At 32.0% G+C, this 26,323-nt stretch overlaps 1 protein-coding gene across 3 annotated transcripts in view; it reads left to right on the top strand.

Moving 5' to 3' along the window:
- The window catches only part of st6gal2a (ST6 beta-galactosamide alpha-2,6-sialyltranferase 2a), a 166,952-nt gene that overhangs the window by 60,067 nt on the left and 80,562 nt on the right, over positions 1–26,323 (top strand). For all 3 annotated transcript variants that reach the window (XR_005051374.1, XM_036975117.1, XM_036975116.1), the window contains exon 3: positions 10,413–10,510. Coding sequence is in view for 2 of the 3 variants with exons in the window: in XM_036975117.1 (XP_036831012.1) it covers positions 10,413–10,510 (98 nt within the window). In the remaining variant the exon portion in view is untranslated. The remainder of the gene's footprint in view (positions 1–10,412; positions 10,511–26,323) is intronic.

Raw genomic sequence — 26,323 nt, 5'->3', positions numbered from 1 at the left:
TTCCACTAGATGTCAACAGTCTTTATAACCGTGTTTGATGCTTCTACTGTGAAGTGGGGGCGAATGAGAGGGGAATGAGTCAGAGGTCTGCCAGAGAGGCATGAGCTGACCACGCGCATTCACGTGATAGGTAGCTTGAGTTCCATTGCATTTCTGAAGACAAAGGAATTCTCCGGTTGGAACATCATTGAAGATTTATATTAAAAACATCCTAAAGATTGATTCTATACTTCATTTGACATGTTTCTATGGACTGTAACGGAACCTTTTGACTTTTCGTCTGCTCCTAGTGATTGCGCGTCATGAATTTGGATTACTGGGCTAAATGCGCGAACAAAAGGGAGGTATTTGGACATAAATGATGGACATTATTGAACAAAACAAACATTTATTGTGGAACTGGGATTCCTGGTAGTGCATTCTGATGAAGATCATCAAAGGTAAGTGAATATTTATAATGCTATTTCCGACTTCTGTTGACTGGTCTCTGAGCGCTGTACTCAGATTATAGCATGGTGTGCTTTATCGGTAAAGCTTTTTTGAAATCTGACACAGCGGTTGCATTAAGGAGAAGTGTATCTATAATTCCATGCATAATAGTTGTATCTTTTATCAATGTTTATTATGAGTATTTCTGTAAATTTACGTGGCTCTCTGCAAAATCACCGGATGTTTTGGAACTACTGAACGTAACGCGCCTATGTATACTGAGATTTTTTATATAAATATGAACTTTATTGAACAAAACATACATGTATTGTGTAACATGAAGTCCTATGAGTGTCATCTGATGAAGATCATCAAAGGTTAGTGATTCATTTCTCTCTATTTCTGCTTTTTGTGACTCCTCTCTTTGGCTGGAAAAATTTGTGTTTTTCTGTGACTTGGCTCTGACCGAACATAATAGTTTGGTTTGCTTTTGTCGTAAAGCCTTTTTTAAATCGGGCACTGTGGTGCGATTACCAAGAAGTGTATCTTTAAAATGGTGTAAAATACTTGTATGTTTGAGGAATTATAATTATGGGATTTCTGTTGTTTTGAATTTGGCGTCCTGCACTTTCACTGGCTGTTGTTATATAGATCACGTTAGCGGGATCTCAGCCCAAAGAGGTTAAAGGCACATGACAGCCCATTTGGAGTTTGCCAAAAGGCACCTAAAGGACTCTGACCATGAGAAACCAGATTCTCTGGTCTGATGAAACCAAGATTGAACTCTTTGGCCTGAATGCCAAGCGTCACATCTGGAGGAAACACCATCCCTACAGTGAAGCATGGTAGTGGCAGCATCATGCTGTAGGGAGGTTTTTTAGCAGCAGGGAGACTTGTCAGGATTGAGGCAAAGATAAATGGAGCAAAGTACAGAGAGATCCTTGATGAAAGCCTGCTCCAGAGGGCTCAGGACCTCAGACTGGGGTGAAGGTTCACCTTCCAACAGGACAACAACCCGAAGCACACAGCCAAGACAATGCAGGAGTGGCTTCTGGACACTGGTCTCTGAATGTCCTTGAGTGGCCCAGCCAAAGCCCGGACTTGAACCTAATCGAACATCTCTTGAGAAACCTGAAAATATCTGTGCAGCGACAATCCCCATCCAACCTGACAGAGTTTGAGAAGATCTGCAATGAATAATGGGAGAAAGTACCCAAATGCAGGTGTGCCAAGTTTGTAGCGTCACACCCAAGAAGGCTTGAGGCTGTAATCGCTGCCAAAGGTGCTTCATGCTTTGCCATTATGGGGTATTGTGTGTAGATTGATGAGAACGGAATACTTTCCAAATGTACCGTAGAACACCAGCAAACACAGCCTCTATTTACATGTTGCTTATGAGTGCATTTCACACTACTTTTGGATTATAATTGGATTTTAAGGCTCGTATGAATGTCCTGCTTAATATAATGTTTGTGTCATCATCGCAAATCAACTGCACTTAAACTTCAACCAGTAAAATGGCTCTTAGGCTGTAGCAAAAGCTAGCCAATGTTAATGAGCGTTAGCATTCTAGCTAACAACTGCTGCATCCAACATAGTTATTTTTCCAAGATCACAACCAAATTGAATCTTAGTGACTGTTCAAGAAAGAATCAAAACATCATTGTAAGCATATGAGTACCCCAAAAAAGTTATTTTGTTTAGAAGTAATAAAAACGTAAATCTATGTTGAATGGGCACAGATGGCGATGGCTTTCTTACTGCCGCCAAGAGTCGCGTGTATACAGTGCCTTGCGAAAATATTCGGCCCCCTTGAACTTTGCGACCTTTTGCCACATTTCAGGCTTCAAACATAAAGATATAAAACTGTATTTTTTTGTGAAGAATCAACAACAAGTGGGACACAATCATGAAGTGGAACGACATTTATTGGATATTTCAAACTTTTTTAACAAATCAAAAACTGAAAAATTGGGCGTGCAAAATTATTCAGCCCCCTTAAGTTAATACTTTGTAGCGCCACCTTTTGCTGCGATTACAGCTGTAAGTCGCTTGGGGTATGTCTATCAGTTTTGCACATCGAGAGACTGACATTTTTTCCCATTCCTCCTTGCAAAACAGCTCGAGCTCAGTGAGGTTGGATGGAGAGCATTTGTGAACAGCAGTTTTCAGTTCTTTCCACAGATTCTCGATTGGATTCAGGTCTGGACTTTGACTTGGCCATTCTAACACCTGGATATGTTTATTTTTGAACTATTCCATTGTAGATTTTGCTTTATGTTTTGGATCATTGTCTTGTTGGAAGACAAATCTCCGTCCCAGTCTCAGGTCTTTTGCAGACTCCGTCAGGTTTTCTTCCAGAATGGTCCTGTATTTGGCTCCATCCATCTTCCCATCAATTTTAACCATCTTCCCTGTCCCTGCTGAAGAAAAGCAGGCCCAAACCATGATGCTGCCACCACCATGTTTGACAGTGGGGATGGTGTGTTCAGCTGTGTTGCTTTTACGCCAAACATAACGTTTTGCATTGTTGCCAAAAAGTTCAATTTTGGTTTCATCTGACCAGAGCACCTTCTTCCACATGTTTGGTGTGTCTCCCAGGTGGCTTGTGGCAAACTTTAAACAACACTTTTTATGGATATCTTTAAGAAATGGCTTTCTTCTTGCCACTCTTCCATAAAGGCCAGATTTGTGCAATATACGACTGATTGTTGTCCTATGGACAGAGTCTCCCACCTCAGCTGTAGATCTCTGCAGTTCATCCAGAGTGATCATGGGCCTCTTGGCTGCATCTCTGATCAGTCTTCTCCTTGTATGAGCTGAAAGTTTATAGGGACGGCCAGGTCTTGGTAGATTTGCAGTGGTCTGATACTCCTTCCATTTCAATATTATCGCTTGCACAGTGCTCCTTGGGATGTTTAAAGCTTGGGAAATCTTTTTGTATCCAAATCCGGCTTTAAACTTCTTCACAACAGTATCTCGGACCTGCCTGGTGTGTTCCTTGTTCTTCATGATGCTCTCTGCACTTTTAACGGACCTCTGAGACTATCACAGTGCAGGTGCATTTATACGGAGACTTGATTACACACAGGTGGATTGTATTTATCATCATTAGTCATTTAGGTCAACATTGGATCATTCAGAGATCCTCACTGAACTTCTGGAGAGAGTTTGCTGCACTGAAAGTAAAGGGGCTGAATAATTTTGCACGTCCAATTTTTCAGTTTTTGATTTGTTAAAAAAGTTTGAAATATCCAATAAATGTTGTTCCACTTCATGATTGTGTCCCACTTGTTGTTGATTCTTCACAAAAAAATACAGTTTTATATCTTTATGTTTGAAGCCTGAAATGTGGCAAAAGGTCGCAAAGTTCAAGGGGGCCGAATACTTTCGCAAGGCACTGTATGTGCGTTACGTCAGGGGTTCGTGCACTAGAAAAGGGTTTATAGCGACTACTAAGATGGGTTGCTATTATGACTAGGATTTTGCCTTTGGCTTCTGGACAACAAAATAAAATTTGATATAAAAATCAATAGAACAGGAGAGAAATGCTGGTCTATGGCACAAGGAAGTTTTTATAAAATCATGGCCTCCACGTTTCTATGGATGGATTTTCGCAAGGCTACTTTGAAGCAAGGTAAGACATGACTCATTATTTGAAGTAAAGTAAATCGTTCAAGTTTCAAACACTTTACGAGTTGAGATTGAGAAATAAAAATAGCTCCTTTTTGATCGGGGCCACAAGTTTTTTACACTCGATTTGAATTTTGAATTGTTACTTGTTGCATAATTACTGGGCATACAAAAGCAGAGTTCACTCAAGTAGCCTACAGGCTTTTTGAGGAGCTACTCTAGCGCTGTCTGACAGGGGGTAGGCTATCTGCTCCTCAAACTAGGCTCTGTATTCTGTGCGCTTGATAAATAAAATGCACGACGACTAACGAAAATGCACACGCTCCAATTTTATTCCACAAAATTATGCAAATGAACTTATAGACTGATAAGCATGGCCGGTCAAACAAATTTTCTGGCGGCTAACCGATTTAACATCCATAATGTAGATTTATACACTTCATGACCAAAAGTATGTGGACAACTGTTCGTCGAACATCACATTCCAAAATCATGGGCTTTAATATGGAGTTGGTCCCCCCTTTGCTGCTATAACATCCTCCACTCTACTGGGAAGGCTTTCCACTAGATGTTGGAACATTGCTGCAGGGACTGACTTCCATTCAGCCACAAGAGCATTTGTGAGTTCGGGCACTGATGTTGGGCGATTAGGCCTGGCTCGCAGTCGGTGTTCCAATTCATCCCAAAGGTGATCGATGGGGTTGAAGTCAGGGCTCTGTGCAGGCCAGATGGTGAAGCGTAATTCATCTCTCCAGAGAACGTGTTTCCACTGCTCCAGAGTCCAATGGCAGGGAACTTGACACCACTCCATCCGACACTTAAAATCTAATTTTATTAGTCACATACGCCCAAATACAACAGGTGTAGACCTTACAATGAAATGCTTACTTACAAGCCCCTAACCAACAATGTAGTTTAAAAAAATATGAATAAGAAATAAAAGTAACAAGTAGTTAAAGAGCAACAGTAAAATAGCAAGACTACATACAGAGGGTACCAGTAGAGAGAGAACGTGCAGGGGCACCGGTTAGTCGAGGTAATTGAGGTAATATGTAGGTAGAGTTATTAAAGTGACTATGCATAGATAATAACAGAGAGTAGCAGCGGTGTAAAAGAGAGGGTGGGGTGAGGGGGCAATGCAAATAGTCTGTGTAGCCATGGCATTGCGCATGGTGATCTTGGGCTTGTGTGCAGCTGTTCAGCCATGGAAACCCATTTCATGGTCGGTTGGTTGGTGAAACCGGACTCTGGTGACTGTGTTTTTGTGTGTGTTTGTGGTTATCAGTAACCATTGGATGGTCTTATCTCTGCATTGTCTGTCATAGCAAGAATACATGTACTGTACATACTGCTGTATATATAGTGTATGTGTATATATAGTGTATGTGTATATATAGTGTATGTGTATATATAGTGTATGTGTATATATAGTGTATGTGTATATATAGTGTATGTGTATATATAGTGTATGTGTATATATAGTGTATGTGTATATATAGTGTATGTGTATATATAGTGTATGTGTATATATAGTGTATGTGTATATATAGTGTATGTGTATATATAGTGTATGTGTATATATAGTGTATGTGTATATATAGTGTATGTGTATATATAGTGTATGTGTATATATAGTGTATGTGTATATATAGTGTATGTGTATATATAGTGTATGTGTATATATAGTGTATGTGTATATATAGTGTATGTGTATATATAGTGTATGTGTATATATAGTGTATGTGTATATAGTGTATGTGTATATATAGTGTATGTGTATATATAGTGTATGTGTATATATAGTGTATGTGTATATATAGTGTATGTGTATATATAGTGTATGTGTATATATAGTGTATGTGTATATATAGTGTATGTGTATATATAGTGTATGTGTATATATAGTGTATGTGTATATATAGTGTATGTGTATATATAGTGTATGTGTATATATAGTGTATGTGTATATAGTGTATGTGTATATATAGTGTATGTGTATATATAGTGTATGTGTATATATAGTGTATGTGTATATATAGTGTATGTGTATATATAGTGTATGTGTATATATAGTGTATGTGTATATATAGTGTATGTGTATATATAGTGTATGTGTATATATAGTGTATGTGTATATATAGTGTATGTGTATATATAGTGTATGTGTATATATAGTGTATGTGTATATATAGTGTATGTGTATATATAGTGTATGTGTATATATAGTGTATGTGTATATATAGTGTATGTGTATATATAGTGTATGTGTATATATAGTGTATGTGTATATATAGTGTATGTGTATATATAGTGTATGTGGACACTTCAAATGAGTGGATTCGGCTATTTCAGCCACACCCGTTGCTGACAGGTGTATAAAATCGAGCACACAGCCATGCAATCTCCATAGACAAACATTGGCAGTGGAATGGTCTTACTAAAGAGCTCAGTGGCACCGTCATAGGATTCCACCTTTCCAACAAGTCAGTTTGTCAAATGTCTACCCTACTAGAGCTGCCCCCGCCAACTGTAAGTGCTGTTATTGTGAAGTGTAAGCATCTAGAAGCAACAACGGCCACTCACCAACCGACCGACCAAACAACCGACTGAACGGCCTAGGGGGAACTCCTGCATGATAAAGGCCTTTGTGATGAGCCACATAATAAACTCATTCAGTATTGAACCTCTGTGAGGTTAGAAGAGACAAATCTAGTTTAATTAACTGTATAGATTGGCGAACAGGAAATAAAACCACATTGATCACACTTAGTTATGCCAAATTGAGAGCTTAAGGTAAGATAAGGTTCTATCTGCTAAAAGAAAATTCTGAGATAGTTGACTTTAAAGTTCAGAACCCTCATTGGTTTGAACTTAACAACATGAATTAGGGTATTTATAATACTATTTAGGTAGAGAACACTGAACGGAATAAGGCTATGTCAATAACTACATTTTGACCAAAATCTAGATAGAACCGTATAGTCCCAGTAGGTGTTTCTGAACTCCTGAGGTGGAAATGCCTTCCTGTCTTCCCATCCTTTCCTTCCCGTGTGTGTGTGTGTGTGTGTGTGTGTGTGTGTGTGTGTGTGTGTGTGTGTGTGTGTGTGTGAGTGAGTGAGTGAGTGAGATTATAGTCCGTAAAGTGAGAGGTCTTTTGAATCTATTGTCATCTGTACTGTTTTGCTGCCACCATGTTGTGAATTGACTGAATAACACCCTCAACGGCCTTTTATGTTCAAGTCCCCTCACCACTCTCTCCCTCCACATCTTTCCACCTCCACCCCCTATCACACACCGTCCTTCTGAATTCCAAATAGACCCCCATTCCTTGGCTATCACTTACCTTAGTCACTATTAGAGCCATGACCATGTGGCTTGTACATGGCTGTTCATTTGAAATCTAAGAAGGCCCTTTTGAGATGAAGACTGTGTATGCAGTAACATTACTCTATCAGAAATGGTCCTGTCCATCGGCCGTACGAGCTAGAGGCATGAAGACCAAAACCTACTCTTTGAATGTCAGTGAGAACTTGGAGTCTGTCCACAGGGGTTAAGCTAAGTGTTGATCTACTGAATGCCAATAGCTTCCACGTTGTTTACTGGTGTCATTGAGGAAGTGGAGGATAGCTTTGCTGTGGAAGCCCATCCTTTGAAGTGTCAGCTCAACCATACATGATCGTTCATCCTAGTGTCATGTAGCCCTGCTGAAGTCACAATGGACTGCTCGACCAGCGGAGAGAGACTGATTAAGAGTGGCTGAGTTTAGCCATGACCATCAATCATAACTGTGTGTGTGTGCGTGCGTGGAGGCCTATGTGTGTATCTGTGTACGTTCATGTGTGTGCAGGCCAGTAGGACACACTCCCTGTCTCTATGCTGTGTACTAGCCTGTTGATAGCCTCTAGGCTAGACTAGGTTCAGTCTGAAAATGTTGTTTCCTGGTGGTGATTGATGATGGGTCATACTGGAAGAGCAGACCAGTGCCTGTCAAAGTCCCTTCAGTTACACACGTTGACCACAAGGCTGCGCTCTTTCTGTGTCTATGAGTAGTGACACTGTCATGTACAAAGAACAGAGCTGAATCCTGCACCAGATCGTTCATGTACCGGATTGTTCATGTCAAATGGCTATTCACGCTTACCAGTCATTCAGCTCAAGTGTTTTGACTATGGCTGAAAGCAGAGGGCTTTTTCTGTCTCTATGGATGGAGGGAGGGAGGTCAATTCTTTCAGGCCAGGGAGACTTGCTAGTGAAGTGCTTCAGCTCAACTGCAGTGTCTCAGGAGGTAAATAAGATGCAGGTACTCATGCTCTCTCTCTCTCACGCTCTCTTTCTCTCTATGTTGGGCTCTTTGTGGATATAACCCTCTTTGTCTGTTTCAGCCGTAGGTTAACGTGTGTGTGTGTGTGAATCCTGTTTGTTCTATTTCCCCTGAGCCACCACCTTAACCTGCTAAATCATAGTATTTGACAAGAGTAAACCGTCTGGACCAGCTAAATCAAAGTATTGGACCAGAGTGAACACTCTGGACCATCTAAATCATAGTATTTGACCAGAGTAAACAGAAGACAGACTGTTGGATGCCATCTAGGAGCTGGTCCTTTATGAGCACTTGATTGATTGGCCTTCCATATTTCTCTTTGACTTAGTTAATGACACTTGATTGTCTAAATTGAATGATGCTTGATTTTCCTAGCTGAGTGGCATTTGATTTTCCTAGCTGAGTGGCATTTGATTTTCCTAGCTGAGTGGCATTTCATTTTCATAGCTGAGTGGCATTTCATTTTCTTAGCTGAGTGGCATTTCATTTTCTTAGCTGAGTGGCATTTCATTTTCTTAGCTGAGTGGCATTTCATTTTCTTAGCTGAGTGGCATTTCATTTTCTTAGCTGAGTGGCATTTCATTTTCTTAGCTGAGTGGCATTTCATTTTCTTAGCTTAGTGGCATTTCATTTTCTTAGCTGAGTGGCATTTCATTTTCTTAGCTGAGTGGCATTTGATTTTCCTAGCTGAGTGGCATTTCATTTTCTTAGCTGAGTGGCATTTCATTTTCTTAGCTGACTGGCATTTCATTTTCTTGACTGAGTGGCATTTCATTTTCTTGACTGAGTGGCATTTCATTTTCTTAACTGACTGGCATTTCATTTTCTTGACTGAGTGGCATTTCATTTTCTTGACTGAGTGGCATTTCATTTTCTTGACTGAGTGGCATTTCATTTTCTTGACTGAGTGGCATTTCATTTTCTTGACTGAGTGGCATTTCATTTTCTTGACTGAGTGGCATTTCATTTTCTTAGCTGAGTGGCATTTCATTTTCTTGACTGAGTGGCATTTCATTTTCTTGACTGAGTGGCATTTCATTTTCTTAACTGAGTGGCATTTCATTTTCTTGACTGAGTGGCATTTCATTTTCTTGACTGAGTGGCATTTCATTTTCTTGACTGAGTGGCATTTCATTTTCTTGACTGAGTGGCATTTCATTTTCTTAACTGACTGGCATTTCATTTTCTTGACTGAGTGGCATTTCATTTTCTTAACTGACTGGCATTTCATTTTCTTGACTGAGTGGCATTTCATTTTCTTAACTGACTGGCATTTCATTTTCTTGACTGAGTGGCATTTCATTTTCTTGACTGAGTGGCATTTCATTTTCTTAACTGAGTGGCATTTCATTTTCTTAACTGAGTGGCATTTCATTTTCTTGACTGAGTGGCATTTCATTTTCTTAACTGAGTGGCATTTCATTTTCTTGACTGAGTGGCATTTCATTTTCTTGACTGAGTGGCATTTCATTTTCTTGACTGAGTGGCATTTCATTTTCTTGACTGAGTGGCATTTCATTTTCTTGACTGAGTGGCATTTCATTTTCTTAACTGAGTGGCATTTCATTTTCTTAACTGAGTGGCATTTCATTTTCTTGACTGAGTGGCATTTCATTTTCTTGACTGAGTGGCATTTCATTTTCTTGACTGAGTGGCATTTCATTTTCTTGACTGAGTGGCATTTCATTTTCTTGACTGAGTGGCATTTCATTTTCTTGACTGAGTGGCATTTCATTTTCTTGACTGAGTGGCATTTCATTTTCTTGACTGAGTGGCATTTCATTTTCTTGACTGAGTGGCATTTCATTTTCTTGACTGAGTGGCATTTCATTTTCTTGACTGAGTGGCATTTCATTTTCTTGACTGAGTGGCATTTCATTTTCTTGACTGAGTGGCATTTCATTTTCTTGACTGAGTGGCATTTCATTTTCTTGACTGAGTGGCATTTCATTTTCTTGACTGAGTGGCATTTCATTTTCTTTGTTCAGTGACATTAAATTGACTTATGTTGTCTTTGCCTAACCCCCAGATTCCCATGATGCAGTTCTGCGGTTCAACACAGCACCTACAGAGGGCTATGAGAGGGACGTGGGGAACAAGACCACCATCCGCATCATTAACTCGCAGGTGTGTGTGTGTGTGTGTCAGTCAGGGATGAAGGAAGGATTTTTCACATGGGGTGCTTATTATAAAATGATTTAAGCCCAATTGATATTTTTCGTTATCATTTCTGACATTTGGTAGGGTATTTGTCAACTCGTCTATAATAAGATACATGAAACTTCTCTTCGGTCATAACTTCTTGCTCTAGAAGACTAAATAAAGCGCTGCTCACCAGAATGTCAGAAATCGTCCAGTTTACTCTTTCATTTCTGCTTCTCTCGTGCAACGAGGATGTTTAGGGGCCGGGGAGAAAACATACCATTCTTCCCATTTACAAATGACAGCAGTTTGACCGGTTGTAAAGAAATGAAACACTGTGAAAACGATCAAACATATTTCTGATGAGATTTCAGTTTGACTTGGATGCATTTATGTGTTTGAAATACTGTCAGTTTTATGTGATTGAGTTCCTAACCGCACATTCCCATTCTCTCAAGAGATGCTGAAAGAAAGAAATCCAATTTCTTTTCTCCTGTTCCAGAGACAAAATTAACATTTGTTGTAGCTACTATTTTACTACAAGAAATACATAGTTATGCAGGAGTTAATATTATATTACTCTACAGGTTAGAGGTTATAGACCTACAGTTATTATTATATTACTCTATATGTTAGAGGTTATAGACCTACAGTTAATATTATATTACTCTATATGTTAGAGGTTATAGACCTACAGTTAATATTATATTACTCTACAGGTTAGAGGTTATAGACCTACAGTTAATATTATATTACTCTACAGGTTAGAGGTTATAGACCTACAGTTAATATTATATTACTCTACAGGTTAGAGGTTATAGACCTACAGTTAATATTATATTACTCTATATGTTAGAGGTTATAGACCTACAGTTAATATTATATAACTCTACAGGTTAGAGGTTATAGACCTACAGTTAATATTATATTACTCTATATGTTAGAGGTTATAGACCTACAGTTAATATTATATTACTCTATATGTTAGAGGTTATAGACCTACAGTTAATATTATATTACTCTACAGGTTAGAGGTTATAGACCTACAGTTAATATTATATTACTCTATATGTTAGAGGTTATAGACCTACAGTTAATATTATATAACTCTACAGGTTAGAGGTTATAGACCTACAGTTAATATTATATTACTCTATATGTTAGAGGTTATAGACCTAGAGTTAATATTATATTACTCTACAGGTTAGAGGTTATAGACCTACAGTTAATATTATATTACTCTACAGGTTAGAGGTTATAGACCTACAGTTAATATTATATTACTCTACAGGTTAGAGGTTATAGACCTACAGTTAATATTATATTACTCTACAGGTTAGAGGTTATAGACCTACAGTTAATATTATATTATATGTTAGAGGTTATAGACCTACAGTTAATATTATATTACTCTATATGTTAGAGGTTATAGACCTACAGTTAATATTATATTACTCTATATGTTAGAGGTTATAGACCTACAGTTAATATTATATTACTCTATATGTTAGAGGTTATAGACCTACAGTTAATATTATATTATATGTTAGAGGTTATAGACCTACAGTTAATATTATATTACTCTACAGGTTAGGGGTTATAGACCTACAGTTAATATTATATTACTCTATATGTTAGAGGTTATAGACCTACAGTTAATATTATATTACTCTACAGGTTAGAGGTTATAGACCTACAGTTAATATTATATTACTCTATATGTTAGAGGTTATAGACCTACAGTTAATATTATATTATATGTTAGAGGTTATAGACCTACAGTTAATATTATATTACTCTACAGGTTAGGGGTTATAGACCTACAGTTAATATTATATAACTCTATATGTTAGAGGTTATAGACCTACAGTTAATATTATATTACTCTACAGGTTAGAGGTTATAGACCTACAGTTAATATTATATTACTCTACAGGTTAGAGGTTATAGACCTACAGTTAATATTATATTACTCTACAGGTTAGAGGTTATAGACCTACAGTTAATATTATATTACTCTACAGGTTAGAGGTTATAGACCTACAGTTAATATTATATAACTCTATATGTTAGAGGTTATAGACCTACAGTTAATATTATATTACTCTACAGGTTAGAGGTTATAGACCTACAGTTAATATTATATTATATGTTAGGGGTTATAGACCTACAGTTAATATTATATTACTCTATATGTTAGGGGTTATAGACCTACAGTTAATATTATATAACTCTACAGGTTAGAGGTTATAGACCTACAGTTAATATTATATTATATGTTAGAGGTTATAGACCTACAGTTAATATTATATTACTCTATATGTTAGAGGTTATAGACCTAGAGTTAATATTATATTACTCTATATGTTAGAGGTTATAGACCTACAGTTAATATTATATTATATGTTAGAGGTTATAGACCTACAGTTAATATTATATTACTCTACAGGTTAGAGGTTATAGACCTATAGTTAATATTATATTACTCTACAGGTTAGAGGTTATAGACCTACAGTTAATATTATATTATATGTTAGAGGTTATAGACCTACAGTTAATATTATATTACTCTATATGTTAGAGGTTATAGACCTACAGTTAATATTATATTACTCTATATGTTAGAGGTTATAGACCTACAGTTAATATTATATTACTCTGTTAGAGGTTATAGACCTACAGTTAATATTATATTACTCTATATGTTAGAGGTTATAGACCTACAGTTAATATTATATTACTCTATATGTTAGAGGTTATAGACCTACAGTTAATATTATATTACTCTACAGGTTAGAGGTTATAGACCTACAGTTAATATTATATTACTCTATATGTTAGAGGTTATAGACCTACAGTTAATATTATATTACTCTATATGTTAGGGGTTATAGACCTACAGTTAATATTATATTACTCTACAGGTTAGAGGTTATAGACCTACAGTTAATATTATATTACTCTATATGTTAGGGGTTATAGACCTACAGTTAATATTATATTACTCTATATGTTAGAGGTTATAGACCTACAGTTAATATTATATTACTCTATATGTTAGAGGTTATAGACCTACAGTTAATATTATATTACTCTACAGGTTAGAGGTTATAGACCTACAGTTAATATTATATTACTCTGTTAGAGGTTATAGACCTACAGTTAATATTATATTACTCTATATGTTAGGGGTTATAGACCTACAGTTAATATTATATTACTCTATAGGTTAGAGGTTATAGACCTACAGTTAATATTATATTATATGTTAGAGGTTATAGACCTACAGTTAATATTATATAACTCTATATGTTAGAGGTTATAGACCTACAGTTAATATTATATAACTCTATATGTTAGAGGTTATAGACCTACAGTTAATATTATATTACTCTATATGTTAGAGGTTATAGACCTACAGTTAATATTATATTATAGGTTAGAGGTTATAGACCTACAGTTAATATTATATTATATGTTAGGGGTTATAGACCTACAGTTAATATTACTCTATATGTTAGAGGTTATAGACCTACAGTTAATATTATATTACTCTATATGTTAGGGGTTATAGACCTACAGTTAATATTACTCTATATGTTAGAGGTTATAGACCTACAGTTAATATTATATTACTCTATATGTTAGAGGTTATAGACCTACAGTTAATATTATATTACTCTATATGTTAGGGGTTATAGACCTACAGTTAATATTATATTATAGGTTAGAGGTTATAGACCTACAGTTAATATTATATTATATGTTAGGGGTTATAGACCTACAGTTAATATTATATTATATGTTAGAGGTTATAGACCTACAGTTAATATTATATTACTCTATATGTTAGGGGTTATAGACCTACAGTTAATATTATATTACTCTACAGGTTAGAGGTTATAGACCTACAGTTAATATTATATTATATGTTAGGGGTTATAGACCTACAGTTAATATTATATTACTCTATATGTTAGGGGTTATAGACCTACAGTTAATATTATATTATATGTTAGGGGTTATAGACCTACAGTTAATATTATATTACTCTATATGTTAGAGGTTATAGACCTACAGTTAATATTATATTACTCTACAGGTTAGAGGTTATAGACCTACAGTTAATATTATATTATATGTTAGGGGTTATAGACCTACAGTTAATATTATATTACTCTATATGTTAGGGGTTATAGACCTACAGTTAATATTATATTATATGTTAGGGGTTATAGACCTACAGTTAATATTATATTACTCTATATGTTAGAGGTTATAGACCTACAGTTAATATTATATTACTCTATATGTTAGAGGTTATAGACCTACAGTTAATATTATATTACTCTATATGTTAGGGGTTATAGACCTACAGTTAATATTATATTATATGTTAGGGGTTATAGACCTACAGTTAATATTATATTACTCTATATGTTAGGGGTTATAGACCTACAGTTAATATTATATTATATGTTAGGGGTTATAGACCTACAGTTAATATTACTCTATATGTTAGGGGTTATAGACCTACAGTTAATATTATATTACTCTATATGTTAGGGGTTATAGACCTACAGTTAATATTATATTATATGTTAGGGGTTATAGACCTACAGTTAATATTATATTACTCTATATGTTAGGGGTTATAGACCTACAGTTAATATTATATTACTCTACAGGTTAGAGGTTATAGACCTACAGTTAATATTATATTACTCTATATGTTAGGGGTTATAGACCTACAGTTAATATTATATTACTCTATATGTTAGGGGTTATAGACCTACAGTTAATATTATATTACTCTATATGTTAGGGGTTATAGACCTACAGTTAATATTATATTACTCTATATGTTAGGGGTTATAGACCTACAGTTAATATTATATTACTCTATATGTTAGAGGTTATAGACCTACAGTTAATATTATATTATATGTTAGAGGTTATAGACCTACAGTTAATATTACTCTATATGTTAGGGGTTATAGACCTACAGTTAATATTATATTACTCTATATGTTAGAGGTTATAGACCTACAGTTAATATTATATTACTCTATATGTTAGAGGTTATAGACCTACAGTTAATATTATATTACTCTATATGTTAGAGGTTATAGACCTACAGTTAATATTATATTATATGTTAGAGGTTATAGACCTACAGTTAATATTATATTACTCTACAGGTTAGGGGTTATAGACCTACAGTTAATATTATATTACTCTATATGTTAGAGGTTATAGACCTACAGTTAATATTATATTACTCTATATGTTAGAGGTTATAGACCTACAGTTAATATTATATTACTCTATATGTTAGAGGTTATAGACCTACAGTTAATATTATATTACTCTATATGTTAGAGGTTATAGACCTACAGTTAATATTATATTACTCTACAGGTTAGAGGTTATAGACCTACAGTTAATATTATATTACTCTATATGTTAGAGGTTATAGACCTACAGTTAATATTATATTACTCTACAGGTTAGAGGTTATAGACCTACAGTTAATATTATATTACTCTACAGGTTAGAGGTTATAGACCTACAGTTAATATTATATTACTCTATATGTTAGAGGTTATAGACCTACAGTTAATATTATATTACTCTATATGTTAGAGGTTATAGACCTACAGTTAATATTATATTACTCTACAGGTTAGAGGTTATAGACCTACAGTTAATATTATATTACTCTACAGGTTAGAGGTTATAGACCTACAGTTAATATTATATTACTCTATATGTTAGAGGTTATAGACCTACAGTTAATATTATATTACTCTATATGTTAGAGGTTATAGACCTACAGTTAATATTATATTACTCTACAGGTTAGAGGTTATAGACCTACAGTTAATATTATATTATATGTTAGGGGTTATAGACCTACAGTTAATATTATATTACTCTACAGGTTAGAGGTTATAGACCTACAGTTAATATTATATTACTCTATATGTTAGAGGTTATAGACCTACAGTTAATATTATATTACTCTATATGTTAGAGGTTATAGACCTACAGTTAATATTATATTATATGTTAGAGGTTATAGACCTACAGTTAATATTATATTACTCTATATGTTAGAGGTTATAGACCTACAGTTAATATTATATTACTCTATATGTTAGGGGTTATAGACCTACAGTTAATATTACTCTATATGTTAGAGGTTATAGACCTATAGTTAATATTATATTACTCTATATGTTAGAGGTTATAGACCTACAGTTAATATTATATTACTCTATATGTTAGAGGTTATAGACCTAGAGTTAATATTATATTATATGTTAGAGGTTATAGACCTATAGTTAATATTATATTACTCTATATGTTAGAGGTTATAGACCTACAGTTAATATTATATTACTCTATATGTTAGAGGTTATAGACCTACAGTTAATATTATATTACTCTATATGTTAGGGGTTATAGACCTACAGTTAATATTATATTATATGTTAGAGGTTATAGACCTATAGTTAATATTATATTACTCTATATGTTAGAGGTTATAGACCTACAGTTAATATTATATTACTCTATATGTTAGAGGTTATAGACCTAGAGTTAATATTATATTACTCTATATGTTAGAGGTTATAGACCTACAGTTAATATTATATTACTCTACAGGTTAGAGGTTATAGACCTACAGTTAATATTATATTACTCTATATGTTAGAGGTTATAGACCTACAGTTAATATTATATTACTCTATATGTTAGGGGTTATAGACCTACAGTTAATATTACTCTATATGTTAGAGGTTATAGACCTACAGTTAATATTATATTACTCTACAGGTTAGAGGTTATAGACCTACAGTTAATATTATATTACTCTATATGTTAGAGGTTATAGACCTACAGTTAATATTATATTACTCTATATGTTAGAGGTTATAGACCTACAGTTAATATTATATTACTCTATATGTTAGGGGTTATAGACCTACAGTTAATATTACTCTATATGTTAGAGGTTATAGACCTACAGTTAATATTATATTACTCTACAGGTTAGAGGTTATAGACCTACAGTTAATATTATATTACTCTACAGGTTAGAGGTTATAGACCTACAGTTAATATTATATTACTCTATATGTTAGAGGTTATAGACCTACAGTTAATATTATATTACTCTATATGTTAGGGGTTATAGACCTACAGTTAATATTACTCTATATGTTAGAGGTTATAGACCTACAGTTAATATTATATTACTCTACAGGTTAGAGGTTATAGACCTACAGTTAATATTATATTACTCTACAGGTTAGAGGTTATAGACCTACAGTTAATATTATATTACTCTATATGTTAGAGGTTATAGACCTACAGTTAATATTATATTACTCTACAGGTTAGAGGTTATAGACCTACAGTTATTATTATATTACTCTACAGGTTAGAGGTTATAGACCTACAGTTAATATTATATTACTCTACAGGTTAGAGGTTATAGACCTACAGTTAATATTATATTACTCTATATGTTAGGGGTTATAGACCTACAGTTAATATTATATTATATGTTAGAGGTTATAGACCTACAGTTAATATTATATTACTCTATATGTTAGAGGTTATAGACCTACAGTTAATATTATATTACTCTATATGTTAGGGGTTATAGACCTACAGTTAATATTATATTACTCTACAGGTTAGAGGTTATAGACCTACAGTTAATATTATATTATATGTTAGAGGTTATAGACCTACAGTTAATATTATATTACTCTACATGTTAGAGGTTATAGACCTACAGTTAATATTATATTATATGTTAGAGGTTATAGACCTACAGTTAATATTATATTACTCTATATGTTAGAGGTTATAGACCTACAGTTAATATTATATTATATGTTAGAGGTTATAGACCTACAGTTAATATTATATTATATGTTAGAGGTTATAGACCTACAGTTAATATTATATTACTCTACAGGTTAGAGGTTATAGACCTACAGTTAATATTATATTATATGTTAGAGGTTATAGACCTACAGTTAATATTATATTACTCTACAGGTTAGAGGTTATAGACCTACAGTTAATATTATATTATATGTTAGAGGTTATAGACCTACAGTTAATATTATATTACTCTACATGTTAGGGGTTATAGACCTACAGTTATTATTATATTACTCTATATGTTAGAGGTTATAGACCTACAGTTAATATTATATTACTCTATATGTTAGAGGTTATAGACCTACAGTTAATATTATATTACTCTACAGGTTAGAGGTTATAGACCTACAGTTAATATTATATTACTCTACAGGTTAGAGGTTATAGACCTACAGTTATTATTATATTACTCTATATGTTAGAGGTTATAGACCTACAGTTAATATTATATTACTCTATATGTTAGGGGTTATAGACCTACAGTTAATATTATATTATATGTTAGAGGTTATAGACCTACTGTTAATATTATATAACTCTATATGTTAGAGGTTATAGACCTACAGTTAATATTATATTACTCTACAGGTTAGAGGTTATAGACCTACAGTTAATATTATATTATATGTTAGAGGTTATAGACCTACAGTTAATATTATATTACTCTACAGGTTAGAGGTTATAGACCTACAGTTAATATTATATTATATGTTAGAGGTTATAGACCTACAGTTAATATTATATTACTCTATATGTTAGAGGTTATAGACCTACAGTTAATATTATATTACTCTACAGGTTAGAGGTTATAGACCTACAGTTAATATTATATTACTCTATATGTTAGAGGTTATAGACCTACAGTTAATATTATATTACTCTATATGTTAGAGGTTATAGACCTACAGTTAATATTATATTACTCTACAGGTTAGAGGTTATAGACCTACAGTTAATATTATATTACTCTATATGTTAGAGGTTATAGACCTACAGTTAATATTATATTATATGTTAGAGGTTATAGACCTACAGTTAATATTATATTACTCTACAGGTTAGAGGTTATAGACCTACAGTTAATATTATATTACTCTATATGTTAGAGGTTATAGACCTACAGTTAATATTATATTATATGTTAGAGGTTATAGACCTACAGTTAATATTATATTATATGTTAGAGGTTATAGACCTACAGTTAATATTATATTACTCTACAGGTTAGAGGTTATAGACCTACAGTTATTATTATATTACTCTACAGGTTAGAGGTTATAGACCTACAGTTAATATTATATTACTCTACAGGTTAGAGGTTATAGACCTACAGTTAATATTATATAACTCTACAGGTTAGAGGTTATAGACCTACAGTTAATATTATATTACTCTACAGGTTAGAGGTTATAGACCTAGAGTTAATATTATATTACTCTACAGGTTAGAGGTTATAGACCTACAGTTAATATTATATTACTCTACATGTTAGAGGTTATAGACCTACAGTTAATATTATATTACTCTATATGTTAGAGGTTATAGACCTACAGTTAATATTATATTACTCTGTTAGAGGTTATAGACCTACAGTTAATATTATATTACTCTATATGTTAGAGGTTATAGACCTACAGTTAATATTATATTATATGTTAGAGGTTATAGACCTACAGTTAATATTATATTACTCTATAGGTTAGAGGTTATAGACCTACAGTTAATATTATATTACTCTGTTAGAGGTTATAGACCTACAGTTAATATTATATTATATGTTAGAGGTTATAGACCTACAGTTAATATTATATTACTCTATATGTTAGAGGTTATAGACCTACAGTTAATATTATATTATATGTTAGAGGTTATAGACCTACAGTTAATATTATATTACTCTACAGGTTAGAGGTTATAGACCTACAGTTAATATTATATAACTCTACAGGTTAGAGGTTATAGACCTACAGTTAATATTATATTACTCTACAGGTTAGAGGTTATAGACCTACAGTTAATATTATATTACTCTATATGTTAGAGGTTATAGACCTACAGTTAATATTATATTACTCTACAGGTTAGAGGTTATAGACCTACAGTTAATATTATATTATATGTTAGAGGTTATAGACCTACAGTTAATATTATATTATATGTTAGAGGTTATAGACCTACAGTTAATATTATATTATATGTTAGAGGTTATAGACCTACAGTTAATATTATATTACTCTATATGTTAGAGGTTATAGACCTACAGTTAATATTATATTATATGTTAGGGGTTATAGACCTACAGTTAATATTATATTACTCTACAGGTTAGAGGTTATAGACCTACAGTTAATATTATATTACTCTATATGTTAGAGGTTATAGACCTACAGTTAATATTATATTATATGTTAGAGGTTATAGACCTACAGTTAATATTATATTATATGTTAGAGGTTATAGACCTACAGTTAATATTATATTACTCTATATGTTAGAGGTTATAGACCTACAGTTAATATTATATTACTCTATATGTTAGAGGTTATAGACCTAGAGTTAATATTATATTACTCTATATGTTAGAGGTTATAGACCTACAGTTAATATTATATTACTCTACAGATTAGAGGTTATAGACCTACAGTTAATATTATATTACTCTATATGTTAGAGGTTATAGACCTACAGTTAATATTATATTACTCTATATGTTAGAGGTTATAGACCTACAGTTAATATTATATTACTCTACAGGTTAGGGGTTATAGACCTACAGTTAATATTATATTATAGGTTAGAGGTTATAGACCTACAGTTAATATTATATTACTCTACAGATTAGAGGTTATAGACCTACAGTTAATATTATATTACTCTACAGGTTAGAGGTTATAGACCTACAGTTAATATTATATTATATGTTAGAGGTTATAGACCTACAGTTAATATTATATTATATGTTAGAGGTTATAGACCTACAGTTAATATTATATTACTCTACAGATTAGAGGTTATAGACCTACAGTTAATATTATATTACTCTACAGGTTAGAGGTTATAGACCTACAGTTAATATTATATTATATGTTAGAGGTTATAGACCTACAGTTAATATTATATTACTCTATATGTTAGAGGTTATAGACCTACAGTTAATATTATATTATATGTTAGAGGTTATAGACCTACAGTTAATATTATATTACTCTATATGTTAGAGGTTATAGACCTACAGTTAATATTATATTACTCTATATGTTAGAGGTTATAGACCTACAGTTAATATTATATTATATGTTAGAGGTTATAGACCTACAGTTAATATTATATTATATGTTAGAGGTTATAGACCTACAGTTAATATTATATTACTCTATATGTTAGAGGTTATAGACCTACAGTTAATATTATATTACTCTATATGTTAGGGGTTATAGACCTACAGTTAATATTATATTACTCTATATGTTAGAGGTTATAGACCTACAGTTAATATTATATTACTCTACAGGTTAGAGGTTATAGACCTACAGTTAATATTACTCTATATGTTAGAGGTTATAGACCTACAGTTAATATTATATTATATGTTAGAGGTTATAGACCTACAGTTAATATTATATTACTCTATATGTTAGAGGTTATAGACCTACAGTTAATATTATATTACTCTATATGTTAGAGGTTATAGACCTACAGTTAATATTATATTACTCTACAGGTTAGAGGTTATAGACCTACAGTTAATATTATATTACTCTATATGTTAGAGGTTATAGACCTACAGTTAATATTATATTATATGTTAGGGGTTATAGACCTACAGTTAATATTATATTATATGTTAGGGGTTATAGACCTACAGTTAATATTATATTACTCTACAGGTTAGAGGTTATAGACCTACAGTTAATATTATATTACTCTACAGGTTAGAGGTTATAGACCTACAGTTAATATTATATTACTCTACAGGTTAGAGGTTATAGACCTACAGTTAATATTATATAACTCTATATGTTAGAGGTTATAGACCTACAGTTAATATTATATTACTCTATATGTTAGAGGTTATAGACCTACAGTTAATATTATATAACTCTACAGGTTAGAGGTTATAGACCTACAGTTAATATTATATTACTCTACAGGTTAGGGGTTATAGACCTACAGTTAATATTATATTACTCTATATGTTAGAGGTTATAGACCTACAGTTAATATTATATTATATGTTAGGGGTTATAGACCTACAGTTAATATTATATTATATGTTAGAGGTTATAGACCTACAGTTAATATTATATTACTCTATATGTTAGAGGTTATAGACCTACAGTTAATATTATATTACTCTATATGTTAGAGGTTATAGACCTACAGTTAATATTATATTATATGTTAGAGGTTATAGACCTACAGTTAATATTATATTATATGTTAGAGGTTATAGACCTACAGTTAATATTATATTACTCTATATGTTAGAGGTTATAGACCTACAGTTAATATTATATTACTCTACAGGTTAGAGGTTATAGACCTACAGTTAATATTATATTACTCTACAGGTTAGAGGTTATAGACCTACAGTTAATATTATATTACTCTATATGTTAGGGGTTATAGACCTACAGTTAATATTATATTACTCTATATGTTAGGGGTTATAGACCTACAGTTAATATTATATTATATGTTAGAGGTTATAGACCTACAGTTAATATTATATTACTCTACAGGTTAGAGGTTATAGACCTACAGTTAATATTATATTACTCTATATGTTAGGGGTTATAGACCTACAGTTAATATTATATTATATGTTAGAGGTTATAGACCTACAGTTAATATTATATTATATGTTAGAGGTTATAGACCTACAGTTAATATTATATAACTCTACAGGTTAGAGGTTATAGACCTACAGTTAATATTATATTACTCTATATGTTAGAGGTTATAGACCTACAGTTAATATTATATTACTCTATATGTTAGAGGTTATAGACCTACAGTTAATATTATATTACTCTATATGTTAGAGGTTATAGACCTACAGTTAATATTATATTACTCTATATGTTAGAGGTTATAGACCTACAGTTAATATTATATTACTCTACAGGTTAGAGGTTATAGACCTACAGTTAATATTATATAACTCTATATGTTAGAGGTTATAGACCTACAGTTAATATTATATTACTCTATATGTTAGAGGTTATAGACCTACAGTTAATATTATATTACTCTATAGGTTAGAGGTTATAGACCTACAGTTAATATTATATTACTCTATATGTTAGAGGTTATAGACCTACAGTTAATATTATATTATATGTTAGAGGTTATAGACCTACAGTTAATATTATATTATATGTTAGAGGTTATAGACCTACAGTTAATATTATATTACTCTATATGTTAGAGGTTATAGACCTACAGTTAATATTATATAACTCTACAGGTTAGAGGTTATAGACCTACAGTTAATATTATATTATATGTTAGAGGTTATAGACCTACAGTTAATATTATATTACTCTATATGTTAGAGGTTATAGACCTACAGTTAATATTATATTACTCTATATGTTAGAGGTTATAGACCTACAGTTAATATTATATTATATGTTAGAGGTTATAGACCTACTGTTAATATTATATAACTCTATATGTTAGAGGTTATAGACCTACAGTTAATATTATATTATATGTTAGAGGTTATAGACCTACAGTTAATATTATATAACTCTACAGGTTAGAGGTTATAGACCTACAGTTAATATTATATTATATGTTAGAGGTTATAGACCTACAGTTAATATTATATTACTCTACAGGTTAGAGGTTATAGACCTACAGTTAATATTATATTACTCTATATGTTAGAGGTTATAGACCTACAGTTAATATTATATTACTCTACAGGTTAGGGGTTATAGACCTACAGTTAATATTATATTACTCTACAGGTTAGAGGTTATAGACCTACAGTTAATATTATATTACTCTATATGTTAGAGGTTATAGACCTACAGTTAATATTATATAACTCTACAGGTTAGGGGTTATAGACCTACAGTTAATATTATATTATATGTTAGAGGTTATAGACCTACTGTTAATATTATATAACTCTATATGTTAGAGGTTATAGACCTACAGTTAATATTATATTACTCTACAGGTTAGAGGTTATAGACCTACAGTTAATATTATATTATATGTTAGAGGTTATAGACCTACAGTTAATATTATATTACTCTACAGGTTAGAGGTTATAGACCTACAGTTAATATTATATTACTCTATATGTTAGAGGTTATAGACCTACAGTTAATATTATATTAAATGTTAGAGGTTATAGACCTACAGTTAATATTATATTACTCTATATGTTAGAGGTTATAGACCTACAGTTAATATTATATTACTCTATATGTTAGGGGTTATAGACCTACAGTTAATATTATATTACTCTATATGTTAGAGGTTATAGACCTACAGTTAATATTATATTACTCTATATGTTAGAGGTTATAGACCTACAGTTAATATTATATTATATGTTAGAGGTTATAGACCTACAGTTAATATTATATTACTCTATATGTTAGAGGTTATAGACCTACAGTTAATATTATATTACTCTATATGTTAGAGGTTATAGACCTACAGTTAATATTATATTATATGTTAGGGGTTATAGACCTACAGTTAATATTATATTACTCTACAGGTTAGAGGTTATAGACCTACAGTTAATATTATATTACTCTACAGGTTAGAGGTTATAGACCTACAGTTAATATTATATTACTCTATATGTTAGAGGTTATAGACCTACAGTTAATATTATATTACTCTATATGTTAGAGGTTATAGACCTACAGTTAATATTATATTACTCTACAGGTTAGAGGTTATAGACCTACAGTTAATATTATATTATATGTTAGAGGTTATAGACCTACAGTTAATATTATATTACTCTACAGGTTAGAGGTTATAGACCTACAGTTAATATTATATTATATGTTAGAGGTTATAGACCTACAGTTAATATTATATTACTCTATATGTTAGGGGTTATAGACCTACAGTTAATATTATATTACTCTATATGTTAGAGGTTATAGACCTACAGTTAATATTATATAACTCTATATGTTAGAGGTTATAGACCTACAGTTAATATTATATAACTCTACAGGTTAGAGGTTATAGACCTACAGTTAATATTATATTATATGTTAGAGGTTATAGACCTACAGTTAATATTATATTACTCTATATGTTAGAGGTTATAGACCTACAGTTAATATTATATTACTCTATATGTTAGGGGTTATAGACCTACAGTTAATATTATATTATATGTTAGAGGTTATAGACCTACTGTTAATATTATATAACTCTATATGTTAGAGGTTATAGACCTACAGTTAATATTATATTACTCTACAGGTTAGAGGTTATAGACCTACAGTTAATATTATATTATATGTTAGAGGTTATAGACCTACAGTTAATATTATATTATATGTTAGAGGTTATAGACCTACAGTTAATATTATATTACTCTACAGGTTAGAGGTTATAGACCTACAGTTAATATTATATTACTCTATATGTTAGAGGTTATAGACCTACAGTTAATATTATATTATATGTTAGAGGTTATAGACCTACAGTTAATATTATATTAAATGTTAGAGGTTATAGACCTACAGTTAATATTATATTACTCTATATGTTAGAGGTTATAGACCTACAGTTAATATTATATTACTCTATATGTTAGAGGTTATAGACCTACAGTTAATA

The sequence above is a fragment of the Oncorhynchus mykiss genome, chromosome 3 (assembly GCF_013265735.2).
Source record: "Oncorhynchus mykiss isolate Arlee chromosome 3, USDA_OmykA_1.1, whole genome shotgun sequence".
Classification (NCBI taxonomy): Eukaryota; Metazoa; Chordata; class Actinopteri; order Salmoniformes; family Salmonidae; genus Oncorhynchus; species Oncorhynchus mykiss.
The sequence above is the reverse complement of the archived record's forward strand: the minus strand, read 5'-3'. Positions and strand labels throughout refer to the sequence as shown.